Raw genomic sequence first — 21,993 nt, 5'->3', positions numbered from 1 at the left:
TATTGGTTTTGATAAATACAAAGTTGGTAAATGCCATTGTCCAAGTTAACAAGTCACAGTATCAAGTGTATATGGTTGTGAATGTCAGATCTGAACTCCGTGCTGTTGGTTAATATCATAACCATAGTTGTGTTAGTGAGCAAGATATTTGTGTTTATTTTTAAGATTTTATTAATAGTAAATCACTTTTATTAATTATTTTCTTATGTTTATAGAGAATGGTAAGAGAAAATAAATTATCTTAATGAAAGGAAATGACCATTTTATCCTTTTTGCTGCATTTCACAAAATGAATATTAGGTTATTTATAGCAAAAACACGTATTATGTTGTTAAGAGATTAGTATATAAAAACCACACAGGAAGATTTAGCAGTTATTTCACAGATAGAGGGTTTACTGTTTCAGGAAAGAAAATGCATACCCGTAACTAGAACACATTCTGTCTGGAAGGATACCTTTACCAGTGACAGTGCTGGGTAGTGGAAAATGGCACCAGCTTTGAAGTTGTCTTAACCTGGATTCAAATTCCGTATCCTCTCATCATTAACCCTTAACCTCAGCTTCCTTGTCAGATGAGATTTTTATTATGATTCAAAAGAAGAATGCAGGAGTAATAACATAAACTTTGATTTGAGACAAACTTCAGTTTGCTCTGACTCATAAAATCATGGAACCAGTGAGATAATAGATTAGGTGTTATGTTTCTCCTCTTGCTTGTACAGGTTTAAGCTATTAAAGAAATTTGAAGCTGGGCATATAGTAGCTCACTCCTGTAATCCCAACTACTTGGGAGGCTAAGGTCTATATCTTGTGACTTTGCCCATTTGTTTTTTTCCATTTTCACTTGCACTTCCTTTCTTCTAAAGTATAGTCATAATTCACCAGTCTGTTATGTAATGAAGGTAGAAAGATGGGAGTGGGCTTGTTTATAATGCATCTTGAAATATATTTAGAGACTTGACCTAGGCCCTTGACTGCCCAGAACCTTTTCTGAAAGGAAAAATAAATAATTCAGATAAGTTGAGCAAAATTAGCTAAATATTGTTTAATTGTACATGTGCATATGGCTCTCTTTTTAGGTAGCCCAAGATTGGCTATGCTGTTTACCAAAGTCTTTTAAGTTTACATTTCAAGCCGAAGGATTTATAAATCAGATTGGTGGAAAATCTAGTTTAATTTTATGTGCAAAGCAGACTGTAACTGCCTCAAGGGATGAAGTTTTTGGTTTGTTATGACCCCCTTGGCACCCACCTGCCAACTGGTCTCTATAGTAACAATGCTTAACCAAGAAGGCTCCCTAGTTTCTCATAAAGCTGTTGTGTTCATTGGATTGTTCTGGTTACTTTTATTTCTGTAAAATTTAAAGCCTATTTTCTTTCCTGTTGTCTTCAGATATTTGCATATTAACATGTTTCCTCATTTTGATTGATATTTAATATAGCACAACAGGAAGCTTCCATTCATTTCATTTTTTAAAAAAATTCTCCTTACAACATTCCTATTTTGTCTGTGTTTGACATGTTCTTTCTAACTCTGAAGAGTAGAGAATAACATAGGAAAAATTCAAGGTAGAAAATAGTGTCTAGAACATGAATTCACAGGATGAGAAGGAAGTAAAAGCGACTGAATTAGAAAGAGACCTAGTAATAGAGGAAAGATAATTATCAGTTCATTTTTTCTTCTTAAAGGCCTTTAGGTTTTTTCCTTCCCACTTTAATCAGAGTAGTGCCACCAAAGAGTCAAAAACGTATTTAAACAAATCTTTTGTAATTAATTTTTAAAGGTAGGAATTGTAGAGAAGTATTCATTCAGATATATGGATTAGGAACCAGATGAGCTAGGGATAGAGCTAATGAGATAATACATTGGGTGTGACTTAAAATAAGAAGAGAAAAAAATACATTTAAAAGCAGAATATCATTAGCAGTTGGATAGAAATAGCCTTGGAGTAGCCACTAAAAGCTAGAAAATTTCACAGTGGTAGATAGGCTCCCTGAAAGAAACTGGATGTGGAATAGGAGAAAAGAGAAAATTTGGCCTCTTCTAATAATGTTTGATATCAGTGATACAGTATAGAGTTACAGTAAAAGATGAGCTTTTATAACTAAATGTGTTACTGAAGTTGATAAGTTAAAATTAGCTGGGTACCATGACTCATGACTGTAATCCTAGCACTTTAACAGAAAGATTGCTTGAGGTCAGGTGTTTGAGACCAGCCTGGGCAACATAATGAGACCCTATCTCTACAAAAAATAAAAAAACTAGCCAAGCATGTTGGTGTGTGCCTGTAGTCCCAACTACTTGGGAGGCAGAGGTGGGAGGATCACTTGAGCCCAGGAGTTTGATTCTATATATAGCTATGATTATATAATCTACACTAGCTACGATTATGCTGCTGCACTCCAACCTGGGTGACAGAGCGAGCAAGACCCTGCCTCTAAAAATAAAGAAATGAATTAATAAATAAATAAGAATTTTTTAAACTTTCCCAAGAAAAATTAATTTTGCAGAATCTCATGTACCCATGTAAAAGGCTGGCTTATATGTTTTCCACATTAGAAAGAATGAATCATATATCAAAGGTATATGGTATCAGTTCCCATCAGGGAATAAGAGAATAGGTTCAAAATTTCATGAGCAGAAATCTACCTCCGTCATAATTATCCCTAATAAGAGAATAATAAGTGGATTTTCAAAAGAAATGTTATTAGACTCTAGGAAGTCACCTTTTAGTATGTATTTGTCTTTCAAAATTTGTTGTACACTATTTCCATTTTATTTATAATAATGCTCTGCTATTTCAGAATTGATTATTATACTAAAAGTTTATGTCTCAGAAAAGAATATCTAATTAATTTTTTATTTTATTTTATTTATTTTCGAGATGGAGTTTCACTCTTGTTGCCCAGGCTGGAGTGCAATGGCACTGTCTCGGCTCACCACAACCTCCGCCTCCGAGGTTCAGGCAATTCTCCTGCCTCAGCCTCCCAAGTAGCTGGGATTACAGACATGTGCCACCATGCCCGGCTAATTTTGTATTTTTAGTAGAGACGGGGTTTCTCCATGTTGGTCAGGCTGGTCTCGAACTCCCGACCTCAGGTGATCTGCCCGCCTCGGCCTCCCAAAGTGCTGGGATTACAGGGGTGAGCCACCACTCCTGGCCAATTTTGTTTTCCTTTCTACAACCCTCTTTTTCTCCCATTTTACCTATGTTATCTTCTCTTATAGACTTGTTATCACATGTTTTAAGTGATGATTTGTTCTTTCTGGAGACAATCAAAAATAGCATTATCCCTATGGTTTAAACCATTCTACAATATAAATATTGAAAGGCTCTTAATAAAGGACAAGTTTCATATAGTAATATTGTCCAGGTAAATAGAACAATCTCATTCTAACTTAGCATTTCTTTTCTATTTTGAATGAAATTTAAAATTATCAAACTTAAAAAATTTCAGTATGTGTATATATACAAATTTAGTTGCTCTCATGGAGATCCTCTTAAGTAGCTTTTTAAAACTATAGTATTTCCTAGTATTCATTTAGATTATAAGTAACATTCTTCAGGCTATAAAGTATTTTTAAATTAGAATCTTAGATATCAGAAAATTATTAATTTACCCAGGAGAATATAATTAATAAAATGCAGTTTATTTTATTTTTATTTTATTTATTTATATTTTGAGAAAGGGTCTTACTCTGTCACCCAGGCTGGAGTGCAGTGGCATGATCTTGGCTCACTGCAGCCTCGACCTCTTGAGTTCAAGCAATCCTCCCACTTCAGCCTGCTGAGTAGCTGGGACTACAGGCACATACCATCACACCTAGCTAATTTTTTGTATTTTTTTATGGAGACAGTATTTCTCCACATTGCCCAGGCTAGTCTCAAATTCCTGGGCTCAAGCAATCTACCTGCATCAGCCTTCCAAAATTCTGGGATTACAGACATGAGCCACTGTGCCCAGCCACAGTTCATTGTTGAATTAGAAAGCATAATTGGCAGAAAGACAACCTTGTTAGTTCTTGTACCTAGAAAAACAGTATAGAAATGGCCAGTCCCAAGAGTGACCTTATTTAGAGAAAAGGTCTTTGTAGATATAATTAAAAATCTCAAGATAAGAACATCCTGGATATCTAGGTGGGTCCTAATCCAATGACAAATTTCCTCTTAAGAGACAGAAGAGGGGAGACATAGACATGGAGGAGAAGGCCTTGTGAAGACAGAGACAATGATTGGAGTAAAGCAGACACAAGCCAGGGAATGCCGGGAGCCACCAGAAACTGGAAGAGGCAAGCAAGTCTTCTCCCCTGCAGACTTCCAAGGGAGGGTGGCTCTGCCTATGCCTTGATTTTGGACTTCTGACTTCCAGAAAATTATGAGAGCATAAATTTCCTGTTTGTGGTAATTTCTTATGGTAGCACTAGGGAAATGATACATTTGGTTATTTTTTCAACTATACAGACTATCTCATCTCCTATCACGTTTTTGGTATACAGTACCATGAATCTGCTCCTTTTAATTGTGAGTCTCTTATTCCTATTTCTTCTTAAATTTTTTTTGTTTTTAATTTGTATGGGTACATAGTAGGTGTATATATTTATGGGGTACATGAGATATTTTGATACAGGCATATAATGTGTAATAATCACATCAGGGTAAGTGGTGTCTATCACCTCAAGCATTAATCATTTCTTTGTATTATGAATATTCCAGTTGTTATTCTAAAATGTACAAGAAATTGTTGCTGACTGTAGTTACTTTGTTGTGCTATCAAATATTAGATCTTACTTATTCTGTAATTCTTATTTCTTAGTATCACCGATTGCCATCTCAAATTCATCTCCTTATGTTTTTAGAATAAAAATAAAGAATAGTTATAAATGTGAAGAAACAATAAGTGATGTAACTATGTAGACACAATGATGACAAAACAGTGACAGTGCTAAGTTCTGGATATATATTATCTCATTTATTCCTGGCAGTAGTCCTGTGAAACAAGTATTATTAGTACCCTTATTTTATAGAGAAGAGTACTGATGCCAAATAAGTGGCAGAACCAGAATTCAAACCCAGGTCTATATGACTTTAAATCCACCTTAGCATGGTATTTTCCTACCGCTTTATACAAATCACAATTACCAATAGGGTATTTCTGGTTATGAGTGACTTATAAATACTAACAGGCAGCTGTGAGACCTTGTCTCTCTTCTCTTCCTCTCCCCAGCTATATTTGTTCCCTGATTCAGAGCCCTGCAGAGTGATTGACTGAGCAAATTGCCTAACCTAGGAAGTACAGCCTTTCATTCCTCAAATATATATTTTTAAATTCCTATTATGTGCCACACACTGTTCTGGCCTGTTGAACAAAGCACTCAAAAATAGCCAGCAGTACAGATAAAAGCCTCTACCTTCAGGGAACTTACATTCTGGTGGGACTAGACTGGCAAAGCAAACACCTTTACAATATACCACATGGTGACAAATGCAATGGAGAAAAAAGGTAAGGTAAAAGATGTAGGGAGTGCTGTGGAGAAGGGAGCAAAGGAATGTTATTTTTATATGAGATCATCAGAGAAGGCTTCACTGATTAAGGAACATTTGGTGAAGATCTGAAAGAAAATGTCCCAGAAGTGACATTTGAGTTCTTTGAATTTCCAGTTTAATAGGCCTGTGAAGTGCTCAGCATTGTAAATAAATACAGACCCCCTTGAAGGCACATCTTCAGGAAATTTCAGAACATCCACAATGGGAGAGACCCTTCTAAAAGTTTTCAGGGATTTAAAGCAGAAACAAAAAATACTCTATAAAGGATTTGAATAAGAGCAGCATCTGACTTCTTGATAGTAATATTAGAGGCTGAGACGCTGGAGCATTGCCCTTAAAATTCCAAGTGAACATGATGTCTAAATATCATTCCAAGTGAACATGATGTCTAAACTGAAATTATATTCCAAGCTAATGTATCTGTCAAGTATAAGAAGGGGTAAATTAAGGACCAGACTGAAGTTCCAGCTACTCAGGAGGATTGCTTAAGCCCAGGAATTCGAGGTTGCAGTGAACTATGATCACATCACTGCTCCAGCCTGGGTGACAGAGCGAGATCCTGTCTCTTAAAAAAAAAGGACAAGAGAAAGACAAAGATTATCCCCAGAATCTTGGTGAAAGGAAGTCTCTGGATGGCAGCTATGTAGCTGACTGAGTGAGCATCCAGTCCAAACTGGGGTAAAAGGATGGAAGGCTCTGGTATATATTAGTATTAGAAGTTAATAATAAGTATACATTCAATAAATTTTGGTTAATTATATTGTTGACTAAGTTGCTTTAATCAAAGCCATTAGTAGGGGTAGGGGGAAGGATAAATATTATTGAATGCTCAAGTTAAGGCACTAGTTTATTACAGTTCCACTGTGTTACAGCAGTGTTATCAGATGACTAGTAAGACCTGCACAAATCTTTTCTCAAAATTGTTTGATTGGATAAATTTGGAAGATTGGGCTAATGCTAGATCATAATATGAGTAACATAAGTAATGTATTATTTTGTCTTAATGGTTCTGCTTGTAATATATATCTAAGATTCTACAAGCTACTGTCCTGCATACCTGAGAAATTATTTCACAAAAGTATTCTATTTATATCTCTCCTTGGGTGATTTATGATGTCTGCATTTTTTTTTACCAAGGTGTCTATGATTACAACATAGAGTATGTAGTGTCTTAATTCTAATACATATTCTCTGTGGATGGAACAAAAGACTGAACAGTGAACAGTACTCTTGGTAAAGTGGAGTTCTTTTTGACAAAGTTATAGACTTTTCACATAATTGTAGTTGCAGTGGGCTGTCGTCTGGGTCATGAAATAACAGATTAAAAATGTTCCCTGGTAAAAGAATTAAACATTTCTGTCAATGGAAGGAAAAGAAAAAGATTTCAGAGAATCTGATCAATAATAGCTTGTGGGTCCTAGTGAATGGAGCAGTCTATAAAGAGGTAAAGTTTTTGAGGGAAAAAATACTATGTCAAATGAGGGGTGAATGATAAAAATTGCTCTCATTTTCCTTTTTTTCACCTTTCGTCTTCATTTATAGAATTTTTGTACAATAAATATGTTTGGCATTTAATAACAGTGCCTCTCCCCCAGAATACTGTTTTTATTTTATTTTACTTAACAAAATATTATGTAGTGATTTGTGCCAAGTACTGTTCTAAGCACTTTGCAAATATTTATTCACATAACCCTATAAGGTGGGTACTGTTATTATGCCTCTGTTTGTTTGCCAGCACTTGATGAAACTGAGACAGTGCTTGTCCAAGACACCGTAAGTAGTAAATGGCATAGCTGGAATTTGGCCCTAAAGTCAGTCCTCTTAACCACTGTGCTCTTCTGTCTGCTAACGTAGTACCTTAGAAGTGGTGAGCAAAGAGTCAGAGTTTTGTTTTATTTTTTATTTTAATTTTTTAAGACAGGGTTTTGCTCTGTCACCCAGGCCAAGGTACAGTGCTGCAAACTGCAGCCTCAACCTCCTAGGCTCAAGCACTCTACCCGCCTCAGCCTCCTGAGTAGCTGGGAGCACAGGTGCACAGCACCACACGTGACTAAGAGGCAGAGTTCTATACTCCCGTGTCCTATGACATTGTCAGTGGTTGAATCCCTATGCCCTTATAAAAATAAATTTATTTGTCAAGTTGTCTATTTTACTGTTATTTAGTGGAGGAAAAATGTGTAGTAATCTATTTAAAAACATAAAAAGAGACTATATGGGGTTTTTTTGCTGTTAGCAATCGTAGGACAAACCGTGATGAGTGAAATCATGTTTCTTAGAGATGTAACTTCATGCATCTTTTTTTTTTTTTTTTTTTTGAGACAGAGTCTCGCACCGTCATCCAGGCTGGCGTGCAGTGGCGTGATCTCGGCTCACTGCAACCTCCGCCTCCCGGGTTCAAGCAATTCTCCTGCCTCAGCCTCCCCAATAGCTAGGATTACAGGCGCCCACCACCACACCTGGCTAATTTTTTTGTATTTTTAGTAGAGACGGGGTTTCACTGTGTTGGCCAGCCTGGTCTCAAACTCCTGACCTCATGATCCGCCTGCCTTGGCCTCCCAAAGTGCTGGGATTACAGGCGTGAGTCACCACGCCCGGCCACTTCACGCATCATTTAAAGAATTTCTATACAAAGAACATTTTTGGCATTTAATAGCATTCAATAAATATTGAGTTCAGTTAAATGTCAAATAAGAGTGTACAATATACTTTCAGCATTATTCAATTGATTATATTCTCATTAATTTGATGTTTACATGTATAGATATGTAAAATTTAAAACATGCATCATAAAAATTTTAGTAAATTTTAAATGTTTTTTTGGATTATGATTTTAATTATGCAATAAATGATGGTATAGGATAAAGCATAGCCCACTAATAATAGAATTTATTATTATTAGCCTAGATTTTCTCTACAGAAAAACCTACGTTCTCGGCTGGGCACGGTGACTCACGCCTGTAATCCTAGCACTTTGGGAGGCCGAGGCGGGCAGATCACCTGAGGTCAGGAGTTCAAGACCAGCTGGCCAACGTAGTGAAACCTCATCTGTACTAAAAACACAAAAAAAAATTAGCCAGGGGTGGTGGCAGGCACCTGTATCCCAGCTACTCAGGAGGCTGAGGCAGGAGAATCGCTTGAACCCGGGAGGCAGAAGTTGCAGTGAGCCGAGGTTGCACCACTGCACTCCAGCCTGGGCAATAAAGAAAAACAAAACAAAACAAAACAAAAAACCTGTATTCTCAAAATCAGTGTTGTGGCCTGACACTTTGCCAGTCAGATGGAAACCACTCTTTATTTCCTTGTATGAGGGAGAAAAAATTGTCTCCAATTCTTTTTTTTTTTTTTTTTTTTTTTTGAGACGGAGTCTCACTCTGCACTCTGTCGCCCAGGCTGGAGTGCAGTAGCGCGATCTTGGCTCGCTGCAAGCTCCGCCTCCTGGGTTCACGCCATTCTCCTGCCTCAGCCTCCCGAGTAGCTGGGATTACAGGTGCCTGCCACCACGCCCGGCTAATTCTTTTTTGTATTTTTAGTAGGGACGGGGTTTCACCGTGGTCTCGATCTCCTGACCTCGTGATCCACCCACCTCGGCCTCCGAAAGTGCTGGGATTACAGGCGTGAGCTACTGCACCCGGCCAAATTGTCTCCAATTCTTATACAAAGATATTCCTGTCTAATTTCTCTGTGTGGCCTTGAGAAATGTAATAGTGACTGTTTGAATGTGCCTTTAGTCACTAATGAATATTTGCTTATCAGATTTATTAATATCTTTTATTCTCTGAATTTTGTCATCCATAAAATATCACTCAAATATTAGACTTTACTGAGATGAAGCTATTTTTCACTAATTTTTGTTTTTTGTCAATATGACATTTTATTTTAACCCATTTATGCCTAGTGTTCCATTATTGGAACACTAAACTTGTGGGAGTTATTTATATCCTATTGCTCAAGGTCATCACCAAAGTCTGATTTTTTTGCAAAACAAAAAAAATTGCAACCTCTGGCATAAATGGGTTAAGACCAGCATGTTAGATACATTATTTAGTTTTAAATGAGTTCAAAAACCCAAGCCATATGCTGAGTTTACTTTACCCATGGGGCACATTTACCTGCTGATAGTAACTAGTGTTGAAGATGTTACAAAATAGTATATAATCATCATAGTAAATAATCATAATTCTTGACTATATTAAAAAACAAATTATCTTTTCTTAGAATTACTTTTCTACTCACTGAAACAAACTTCTCCTAGAGGATTTTTCAGTTTTTCATTAGTAGTAATTTATTTTGTCTGTAGTTTCAGCAGTAATAAATTTAGATATCATGTTTTATTGCCAAGAGAAAATATGTTAACCCTTGTGGTAGAGAGAAAAACTTGGCTTGTTTTTAAAGCAACAGTAAATCAGTCTTTGAATGTAGTATTTGCGTTTTTGAACTACATTGTGTTTTCTTTGTGGGATCATTGTTTTGGAATTGATCATGAATTGATTATAGGCCTTGCATAATTCCATGCTTTTTATAACATTGCTTTTGCCTTTTCTGGGTATAATATCTAATTCATCTCTTATCGTGTTGAATTTTTTTAATAATAGTAATAATTTTTTACTGCATGTGCAGAAATTTAGAGGGAATTTTTAACCTCTTGAAAGTTATTTTTCTTATTTAATGAGATTTTCAAAAACTAAAAATGATTATTTATTGGTTTGTTTCTCATGTCCACAATGTTTTATACTTGGTAAAAGATCATTCATTTATTGCAACTTTTTTTTTCTTTTTTTTTTGAGATGGAGTTTTGCTCTTGTCACCCAGGCCGGAGTGCGGTGGCACTATCTCGGGTCACTGCAACCTCCACCCCGTGGGTTTAAGCCTTTCTCCTGCCTTAGCCTCCCAAGTAGCTGGGATTACAGGCATGCGCCACCAAGCCTTGCTAATTTTTGTATTTTTAATAGATAGAGTCAGGGTTTCACCATGTTGGCCAGGCTGGTCTCAAACTCCTGACCTTAGGTGATCTGCCTGCCTCGGCCTCCCGGAGTGCTGGAATTACAGGCGTGAGCCACTGCACCCGGCCACAACTTTTAAAAGATAAAAAAATGCATGTCATTACATAGGAACTTTAAAAAATAATCCTTCTAAAAAAATAGGAGGCAGGCCAGATGGGGGATGGACCCATGAGGTCAAGAGATTGAGACCATCCTGGCCAACATGGTGAAACCCCCTCTCTGCTGAGAATACAAAAATTAGCTGGATGTGGTGCTGTGCACCTGTAGTCCCAGCTACTAGGGAGGCTGAGGCAGGAGAATCACTTGAACCTGGGAGGCAGAGTTGCAGCGAGCTGAGATCGCGCCACTGCACTACGGTGTGGCGACAGAGCGAGACTCTGTCTAAAATAAAAAAATAAATAAATAAAAAACAATATATTTTAAAATATAATATTTGAAATTAAAATGTAATATAACCAGTATCATAAAATAGAACAAGATTGTCCTTTTGGAGCCTGAAAAATAATTGAATAAAAGAGTTTTATTTTTGTCACTATCACTATCCTAATGGATCAGAAGTAATAAGTAGAAGTACCAAAGATTAATTTTTTTTTCATTAACTTAAATTTTCCTTTGGGGAATTTATTTTCTTTTAAAAAACAATCAGGACCATAGTTTTCAAAGGTTTGGATAAAGGATAATATTCTACAGAAAAAAAATATAGCATATCTACAAACCAAAGACTATATATTTGTAATACTGGTTTTTCTTCTCTTTCTTTCTTTATATAAAATATAGGGTCTGATTAAATTCATTGACCTATTTAATATTAAATATGTTTAAAAATAGAGGAGGAAAATAAGTAGCCACTGAACTGAGGAAAGGGAACCCTCATTTTCTCTTGAATTTGATTTCTTCCAAACAACACAAAATTTGGGGCCAGACTACTGATACTGAGAATATGTTCCTCTCCTTTCCTTACTCAATCTATTCCCTTCTCCCTTAAAACACACACACACTCTCAGACACATACACTGATCTTCCTCTCCCTGGCCCCTCCGTATTCTAGGACACAGATGTTTGGAAACTGCTCACACACTACACAGAATGATCATTTTCAAGTCAGGAGCTGCCTCTCAGATTCTGAGTGATACAGGCTCTCCAGTTGCTGAAACAAATGAAAAAGCACATAAGTGGAATGTCCTTTTGAAAATTCAGTACATTGTTCCAATAAATATACACATTTTGCATCTGGATTAATACACACTGAGGAAAAGAGCAATAGCTTCTGATAAACCTAATTTGGAACAATATTCAAGCTCCTTTATAAAATTAATAATATTATAGAAAATTTGGAAAGTATAGAAAGCTATGAAGAGGAAAAAAAAAACCCAAAATGCCAATTGAAGATAAATTTGGAGTAGTTTAGTATACCATAGTGGTTAAGGGAAAGCACTCCAAGAGCCAGCTAAAGCATGAATCCTGGCTCTACCACTTTGTGACCTTGGGCAAGTTACTCACTTAACCTGTGTCTCCATTTCCTCATCTGTAAAATGGGCAAAATAATATAATTTACTTCTTAGGTTTTATATTCTAGAACTCTGTTTTCCTAGGAAATTGCTGTTATAATTTTCCTTTTTCTTCCTTTTTCTTTTTCTTTTTTTTTTTTTTTAATGCTTGATGACAATCTTTAGAGTTCTACTGGATTTTGGTGTGCTTCAGTTAGTTGTAAGGAAATAACAGAAATTGGAAATTGGATGAAGTTAACTGCCTGCAGTAGTATTTTGAATTATATAATACATATGTATGTCTTTGTATCAGTGGTAAGCCAAAGACTGATTGTACCATAAGATCTATGCTTTTTCTAAATAGATTTTATAGAAACAGTAGTCCATAGTTGCAAATATTCTTTAAAATGAAGACAAAACCAAATGCCTAATGATCGTTATTTTTACTGAAACTGAGTGTTATCTGCATTATATGAGAAAAATGAACTAATGCTTTAGTTGTGACAGCACATTAGCTTAATAGGAAATCCATAACCCTAACAGATAATTATGTGTGTGTATGTATATGTATAATTATGTATGTGTATATATAAAAATATATGTATGTATGTATAAATAAATAAATATATAAATATATTTTTAAAGCCACTGAAGAAAATGAATTTGTTTAAACTCCCTTTTTAAATGAGGAGGTCCAATATTACAGGCACGTCCTTGGCTCTCTGAGCACATTCAGAGATAGTATCCAGTAATATCCAACACTATCCCAAAATACTTTTAGTTGCTTTTCATAGTTTATTCATGAATTTTTTTGTAGAAATAGAAGTGTTGGTTTTGTTCTTTTAGTATAATCTTACTCATATGATGAAGTAAAAGTAGGAAAAGATTTCCTTGTATTTTCCCATTTAGATTTTTCTTATTATTATTTTTTTGAACTGTGGTCTTATTCACATGAAAGCCTTAGTTTCTCAACTCAGTATCAGGGGACTGATATTTGATTTTGCCTATTCCCTATAATAGTTCCTCCTAGCCAATTGCCATTCCAGAAAAAAAAAAAAATGCAGTCTACTAAGTCATCTTAGTGGGAAGAGCAAAGTAAAGCTCTAATGCTTAGCCAGAAGTTTCAAAAATATTTTGTGACTATCATAATTGTTACTTGTTTGACATGACCCTTTCTAAATACTTGTAAGTACTTTGCTAGCCATATGAATTAACAAGTCCTCTGATCTTTATAATGCCTCTTTATCAGAGAGCAGAAGTATGTATGTATGTGTGTCTTTGTATTGTGCTGGCATCCCATCATATAAAAAGGAAATTAAATAAAGTTTTAATGGTATTTCTGAGTAAGTGGGTGACTTTGGTGTTTGTCATTCAAATTATAAACAATGGTTTTCTTTTTAAATGTGAACTCTCAAAAGAATGCAGTGGGAAGACCCACATATCAGAATGCCAATCTTTTTTATGGGTAAACATGAAAAGACACTGTGTTTATAGTTAGAAGAAGCTGAGTTTATGATCATCTGCTCTTCAAAAGAGGAAGCACATGTAAGCTCAAGAGCCAGCACACTTACAGCCTGGTATAACCTCAGTTGGTTTGCTTTGAGATGTGTTTTCTGCTAGGAAGAGGAGAATATGGGTATCAAGAGGGTGGCTTGTTGTTCATTAATTTATTTGATAAGCAATAAAATTGATATGCAAGTAATTTTTTTTTTTTTTGAGACGGAGTTTTGCTCTTACTGCCCAGGCTGGAGTGCAGTGGCGCAATCTCAGCTCACTGCAACCTCCTTCTCCCGGGTTCAAGCGATTCTCCTGCCTCAACCTCCCGAGTAGCTGAGATTATAGGCGCTTGCCACCACACCTGGCTAATTTTTGTATTTTTAGTAGAGACAGGGTTTCACCATGTTGGCCAGGCTGGTCTTGAACTCCTCACCTCAGGTGATCCACCCGCCTCGGCCTCCCAAAGTACTGGGATTATAGGCATGAGCCACTGTGCCCAGCTGTGATTTTTAATTATATACAGCTAGCTTATTGTTTTTGTGCCCATTGATTTTCAAAAAGATCATGCATTTATGGTTTCAGAATTTTTTATTTATTTATTTATTTATTTATTTATTTATTTTTGAGACAGAGTCTTGCTCTGTTACCCAGGCTGGAGTGCAGTGGCATGATCTCGGCTCACTGCAACATTTGCCTCCTGAGTTCAAGCGATTCTCTTGCCTCAGCCTCCCGAGTAGATGGGATTACAGGCATGTGCCACCACACCTGGCTAATTTTTGTATTTTTAATAGAGATGGGGTTTTACCATGTTGGTCAGGCTAGTCTCGAACTCCTAACCTCAAGCAATCCACCCACCTCAGCCTCCCAAAGTGCTGGGATTACAGGCGTGAGCCACTGCCCCCGGCCTGGTTTCAGAATATCTTAATGGCTAGCATATTGAATTGTATACCTGAACCAAAGTCAGAATCCCATAATATTACTTTTATATGGGATGGGGGGAAAATACATTATCTACATTCTTCAAAATTCAGCAAGTATACTATTTGGTTGATTCATAACTAGGAAAAAAAATCTCACAGCCTTTTAGAAACACTATATTTGTTGATATTGAACTTTGAAACTATCATAGATGTAGCCTCCGGGAGTTTACTTATCCCTGTTTTCAAACCATTTATTTATTCAACAGATACTTAGTAAGCACTTACTATGTGGCAGACAGTATACTTTTAGCATTGCAGATGTAGCAGCGAACAAGGCAGTTATAGTCTCTGCCACCACTCAGATTCTGAGTGATACAGTTCTCTCCAGTTGCTGAAACAAATGAAAAAAGCACATAAGTGGAATGTCCTTTTGAAAATTCAGTATATTGTTCCAATAAATATATACATGGTAAGGGTGAGGTGGCAGCAGGGACTTTGTCTTATTTCCCACTTATCCCCAGAGTTTAGGAAAATGCCTGACATTAGTCAGTACTTCATAAATGATGGATGGATGGCTGAATATATTACTCATCAAACCTTTTTAAAGTATTTAGACTTAAGAGGACTTTAGCATAACTTGAGGACAGGGGCCATAGCATATCTATTTTCTGACGCCAGAGCCTAGCACTGTGTATGTTATGTGCTGAAAGAAGAACATTAAGGAATTCATCTCCATCTTGTGCGGTTTCAAGTAACTAACTGAAGCCAATAGAATTAAATACCACGGAAAGATAGTCCTTTCATCATTTACACAGTTAGGACCTATTTCTAACAGGTGGGATCGTGGTCAATAGAAGTTGCTTCTAAGAGTAATTTCTACTTAACCTTCAATGTCTGTGAACCCATAGCCATGTGCTGTGGTGCCATGGCCAGGGAAACACAGCTTTTGGGATAGAGACTAAAGTGACTGGTAAAATTGTAATCTTTTCCTGCAGCATGAGTGAGTTCTCCAAGAAGCTGGAGAAGCACGAGTAAATGCTTCACTATTTAGCCATGAGCTCAAGCTAGAAAGTGGCTGAAATTCATGTCTCTGCAGTGAATCCCACATTGGTTAGGAATAGCCTCATAGAGTTTGATGGAGTTTTGAACTGATGCATTAGATCACACAATTTGACCACTCAACTTAGCACCAAGCCTGTTCATTTTGGATAGGTGAGGCCACTTTAGCCATTTTATTTCTACAAATAGTCACTATGTTATAATTATTTGGTTTCACATTTCTCCCCTGTATAGAGTTGGGTAGGGTTGTCTTGACTAATCCATCTTACGTGGTCCTGGCCCAGCACCAAACTTAATAAATGTTTGTATTAGGTTGAACTATATAAAAATGCTGTGTTTGTAAGTCAAAAAATAGTCAAATATCAGCAATGATCAATTGAATAATAAGAAAAATTCAAGCAGTGAATGACTGGTTGGACTAGATGATTTTAAAGATCTCTTCCGGTTCTGGGATTCCATGACCTTATAATTCAAACATAAATAACATCATCAGTCAGTTTCAATGCTTAGTTACCAACTTATGAAACCATGGTCCTCATATTGTACACAAACCTAGCACCCTGTTCTTGTCCTTCTTGGAACTTACCACAGTGATTTAGCTATTTTTATACTAGATGACTATGTGCTCCTCATCTTAATGTGTATAATATGTATCTAATGTGTAAGATATATAACACACATACATAAATATAAATGGGTAGATAGATGATAGATACAGTGTATGTGTTTCCATCAGCTGTTTGTTAAAAGGTAGATGATAGATTAATACTGTGTTGTTTTCATGTCTCTTCTGTTCCACTGCTTTAAGGTGGCAGGTGGAGTCCACTGTGATTCAAACTATGAATTTTTTCATTGATCAATTCTGACATGCTAACCTCAGCAACTGAGCACCTGCATAATATGTTAGGTCATCATATTAATAATGAAGATTACATAGTTGACTTGCCTTTTTATTGGGGGAATATAGAAAAAAACCCTAGAAATATGACTGATTTTAAAACAAACTAAAATGATGATTGAGAACAGTAATACTATCTATAATTTCATTGCATCTAGTAGAAAATTAGCTTTGCAAAGCCACTCAGTTTATAAAATTGTTTTGATTATTCTTTATTTCAAAAATGAAGTTCTCAGTTTTAATCCCAACAGGAAATCCCTTGATTACAGCAGAGCAGATTTTTATCTGTCAATAAGTTAAAAAAATTTTGAGGAGGAAAAGCAAGCATCAACTTCCAGGGGTCTAATAACTTCCTAACTTAATGGAACTTGCCTAACAGTAGATGAACTTTTCATTTTAAAACTTTGCCTTTAGTAGTCAACACTGTCCTCAGTACAGCTACAGACTATATAATACAGAGTCCATACAATACAGGGCATTTCTGTATGAATAAAGTATTAAATATTTTTTTAAAATAACTTTTAAAAAATGAAGTTATAGCCTAAGACCTGAATGAAGGGCTTTAGGGAAATAAAAACTTTGTTCCTTTTCTAAATTTTAGATATTTCCATTATGGTAAGTTAAACTGATTGGTTTAATAAGGTGGTTTAAGGTAGTAATATATATGTGTTAACAGACTTCTATCTCTGCGTCAACTGTAAGATTTGCCTGGTTTTTATACTCTGAAGAGTTTATATTTAAATTCAACATAATAAAACATTCAAAATAAGAATCTCTGAACTTAGTTTTACTTTAGACTGCTTTTGAAAAAATCACTTCTTAAAGTGCACAGATTCACACATCCACCCTCCCATCCTTTGTGATAGAAAAAATGAAATACTTAGCTTGGTAAATCACATTGCTTCTTCTGAAGTAGACTGCCTTTACCCAGTGCTGTGAAAGAAAGCCCAGAGAGTGAGTAAGGAAGGGTGGCTATTGTTTAGTGCTCTCTAGCAAAAGAACGGGATTGGGGGCGGGGTTGGGGCGAGGATTGAGTTTAACTGGCATTGGCTCTGGCTTTTCTGCATTCCAAACTGTCTGAGGCACGAAGTGAGAGCAAAAAGGGAGAGAGAAGGAGAGCGAGCACAGGCGAGTACAGTATACAAAGTGTTTTGAGTTTCTGACTGGCGTGCCGGAAAGATCATGTTAGCACACCCAGAAACTTCACAGGATGCAGACCCCAGGTAAGAGTTTGTAGAGTCTGAGACCGAAATGAAAAGTCACGTATTTAAGGGGAATGTGGCTTTTTAAAAATTACACAAATGCAGTGACTATTTACCTTTATGATTATTGGCTTTAAAAAAATAGGTTGGTTTTTATTGCTGTGAGTTCACAGAAATACTGTGTGGAAGCTGTCTGTTAGCATTCCAGTACAAAATCCAGCACAAGAATAGCCATCTAAGAAACTCAGATAAATTAAAAATAATGACCATAGCAAAATATTAACACTGCAACATGTACTTGTTCTGTTAATAATATGAAATGGATCCTTATTCTGGATCTTTCCTAAAATTCTTTATGAAATATAAAGATACCTGGGTACAGGTAAAGCTCATTTCTCTCTGAGTGAGACAGAATATATTGACCATCAAGAAGATGTTAACAGCCTCGCTTAAATCTCAGTAACACATAATCAATCTGTGTCATTCAAAAGTTTAACAGGTTTGATCCATAGACAGCAGCAGTAAGAGCATTCAAATGAGAACTTTGCTTGTTATTTTTGCCCAAGGTAGGCTTTTAATATCCTCTGCCAAGATGACAAGTAAGAAAGTTTATTGACTTATTGAAAGTTAAATCTGAAAGAGACTTGGAGATTATCTATAGTCTAGTCTCTCCATTTTCAATGAAAATTTTGTGGTCTAAGGTACTTGCCCAAGGTCAGAATTAGGAAAAGAATTGAAATGAAAACCCAGATCTCCTTATTCTCAGTTTAACGTGTTTTTCATAGAACCAATTATATATAGGCTTATATTTTATCTATACCACATCTGCTAGCCCCAATTACTATGAATTATTGCCTAAATAGACCAAGTACATCATAAACCTAGATTGAAATCTTATGGAGAGGAGGTATTGAGAAATGGATGTCATCAAATCACTATTGATACATGCTCTTGACCAAAGCCAAAAACATGTAACAAAATATTTATCAAGAGGAAAAAGTGGCTTTCAGTGAAGGAAAATTACTATAGTTTGTACGCTGCTTTTAAGTTTTTGAAAGACTTTAGGACATCAATTTTCTGTATAAATATGTTAGTAAACTTTTTTCTGTATGCAAATATCTATTTTTGTAATGTATCTATTTTACTGAAAGCAAATTGTATTCACTGCCTTTCTTATGTTTATTCAAAAGTATAATATTTTAAATTATCCAGCTATTTTGACCAATTGCTTCTTTATCCAAGGTCCATTTCTGTTTCTCTCTGCTTATAAGGATCCTCTGTTACTTCACCTCATGAATTATGTGTTAGCAGATAATTTAAGTGAAGGATCTTGAGAGCCACAACAGACAGTGAACATCTGTCTTCATACATTTTTATTTAGTCCCTAAAAAAGTTGCTTCCCTTTCCATTTTTCTGGAGACCATTGTGGGGATGAGAGGCCACACTATTCTGGTGAGCTAAATAGTAAAGATAGCCACTGTCAACAGAATCTGTCATGGCTCTTTACAACTCCTGGGAACAAGTTAGCTTGATTTGGCTATAAGCACAGTAAAGGGATGTTGTCCTTTTGTATTAAAGCCTGACCTGCTCTTTCCAGTTTTTGGCTGGGTCTTTGTAAGTGTAGTACTGATTTACAAGTCTGTGTGGAATGGGCAGTAAGTTATAAGGAATAGTTTCATTACTCCTCTCGGCTATATCGGAAACCAAATTACCAAGTGAATTCTCCATCCAGTAGGAAAGAAGAGACTGTCTGTCTTACTGGAGAATCCATTATTTAAGCACTGTTTTTAAGAGGACTGATGGCTGTGAGAATGAGGACATAATGCTCTTTCCAACTTAACAGTATTCATGTTGTATTACACAAAGCTTAGATTCTTCTCTGAGCTTTTATCCTGCTTTTAATATGTGAAAGGACCGCCATGATATATCTATGTATATTATGTCGTGTGTGTATATTATATGATAGAATAGAGAGTAAAGTGGGCCTTTGGCCTGAGTATATTTTCTGATGCCAGAAGTGATCAGTAGTCATCAATCTATTGCTGATATTTTACTGACCTAAGTTAAAAGAAACTATTTTATTAACCAAGCTAATCATGATAAAACTCACTACCATGCACTACAAAGAGAAAATACTCAAAGGAAACACACTTCTTTTTTAATTCTGAAAACAAATGTCAGATTATGCAGGTTCATACTTTCTGTGTTAGAAAAAAAGCAATAAACAGGTGCCCACTTTGTGGCTAAAGACAAATTTTATTTTTAAACAAGTTTTTATTGGTGTATAATACATGTAGATAGTTGTGGGATTCATTTGATAATTTAATATGTTTACACAATTTGGAAAGATCAAATCAGTATACTTGGGATACCCACCACCTTAAAAGAAGACAAATTTTAAATGGGAATAGAATGGGTAAAGTGAAATGAGTGGCATGAAAAAGAAACTCTCATATGTATGTGAAATAATTTTCTTTTGACCAGTGTTTTCTTGAAGGCAGACCTATTTTCACTATTCATAATTTTCTCCGTGATACTGTTTTAAAATTTTTTCCCATGAACAATCTATATGTAAATATTGTTTATATATTAAATTTTCAAAGAAGGTAAAGAGCTCTGCTATATAATGACAACATTTTCTGAAAAATATTTGGCTATAGTTGATCAAAACTTTTGACTCATTGAAAGGAACTGCTTTCTTTGCTGTTGCAATTTCTTTCTACCTCTTGGGCATAATTCTATGTTATGTATCCCATTTAAATCCCCAAGAAAGAAACATCTTCAAAGAAAAATGAAGGCAAAAGATAGGGGCCAGGAGCAGGGACTTGAAGCTGGACTTATAAATTGTTCTGAGCTGTCAAATTAATTCTTTACTCATGAAAGTTACCCAGTTATCCACCAAAGACTCTGAGAATCCTTTTATATAGACAACATGATTGTGTTTCCCCTTCTGCTCCAGTCTTGACCTTCAGCAGTCTCTAAAGAGGAAAAGTGTTTGTTACAGACTCTTTTTGTTCTCTTCTGTTGTTTCACGCTCCCTAGTGGTTGTTCATGGTCATTCTTGTTTTCAGTTCCCTGTTTATCAGTTGTAGTGAGAAGGAGGTGACTATTGTACTGTGAAATAAGGTTCACCGGATTCTTGTATTTGAGTTGCATAAACTTTCTTAAAATAACTGATTCTTACGTGCAGAATCAGAAGCAAAAATTTTTGTCCTGTTGTTCTTAGTGGACAATGATTCAAGAAAATGAGTCATGACTCAGCGATATGAATTCTCTCTTAGCCGGGGTTATTTTTAAGTGCTGATGGGAATTCCATCTATCAAAATTCCACATTTAATTGTGGGTATGATCTCAGCTTGTGTTTGGAAGCCTTAAGCAATGCCACTCAGAATACTTTGTTTGTACATACTTGACAAGTAAGAGAGACTTACTGAGTCAGCGATTAAAATTCAGATGAAGGCCTTTGTCCTCTCTGGTACCCTCCTTGCCCCTACTCAAACTGTGTCGTTAAGCTGAATTGGAAATACTATTAACTCAAGCACATAAAGAGGGAACCCTTGAGGAGATCCTGTTAATAATATGACTCTATAGAGCTCCACATTTCTGTCATTCTCAGGTTTGCAATATTTTTTGAGTAAATGAGTTGCTGAAAAGCACCTTGAAAAAGTAGGTTAGGTTTGTGCAGCCCTATTCTTTGAAGAAGAAAAGATACCTGGTTCTGCTTGCTCTTTCTAATGTCAGATCTTGGAAAGTAAGCAACTTGAGCTGCTGGAATAAAGCAGGTGTCGTTCAGGATCAGGTGTTGCCTAGGATAGCTAGCCTGTTAGACAAGTTGCTAACTGATGTCCTGAATCCAATTCCAAAGATTACAGAGTACCTTTGAAAAATGTTATAACAGCACTGTTGTGTAACTATTCATAAATACTACCTTTAGTTTATATGAAGATTAGTAAAATGGGTATTCTTTCCGTTTTAAGATTCTGGTTTGTAACTTTTTTGCTAAAATACTTCAGGTGGGTTGTGTGTGCCTCTCGAGTCAGATCGGAGAAGGTAAGATGTCTGGGTCCCTACTTCAATCACTCTTCTTTCCAGGAATACCTGGAATATGAAGTTTCAGGTAAATAAGTGAAATGAAATAAAAAAGAGAAGTGATTTGTCAAAATGAGTGTGCAAGAAGAGCCACCAAAAATCTAGCTTGTGTGAGTACATAGAATTGAGTTTGTTCAGTCAAAGGATAAGGGAAGATGTGATAAGTCTATTAACAGGGAAGGATAATCATCTCCTGTGTACCAAGAGCTCATTTCGAAGAGTGTGTCCAGTATGATTATAGAATATTTATCAGCATTTTTTCAAAGTATGGGAAACTAATCACTCAAACAAAGGG

The 21,993-nt window shown here is 35.9% G+C and overlaps 1 protein-coding gene across 7 annotated transcripts in view; it reads left to right on the top strand.

The window, feature by feature from the left end:
- RASAL2 (RAS protein activator like 2) overlaps positions 1-21,993 on the top strand; it is a 388,281-nt gene that overhangs the window by 231,271 nt on the left and 135,017 nt on the right. The window contains exon 1 of one of the 7 annotated variants that reach the window (XM_054524759.2): positions 17,409-17,630. The exons of 5 other annotated variants lie outside the window; for them this stretch is intronic. In XM_054524759.2, coding sequence (XP_054380734.1) covers positions 17,618-17,630 — 13 coding nt within the window. In that variant the 5' untranslated portion in view covers positions 17,409-17,617. Of the gene's footprint in view, positions 1-17,408; positions 17,631-21,993 lie in introns of those variants that run through there. One more of the 7 variants, XM_063716904.1, reaches the window with a different exon arrangement.

Source organism: Pongo abelii, chromosome 1 (assembly GCF_028885655.2).
Source record: "Pongo abelii isolate AG06213 chromosome 1, NHGRI_mPonAbe1-v2.0_pri, whole genome shotgun sequence".
In the NCBI taxonomy this organism is placed as follows: domain Eukaryota; kingdom Metazoa; phylum Chordata; class Mammalia; order Primates; family Hominidae; genus Pongo; species Pongo abelii.
The sequence above is the reverse complement of the archived record's forward strand: the minus strand, read 5'-3'. Positions and strand labels throughout refer to the sequence as shown.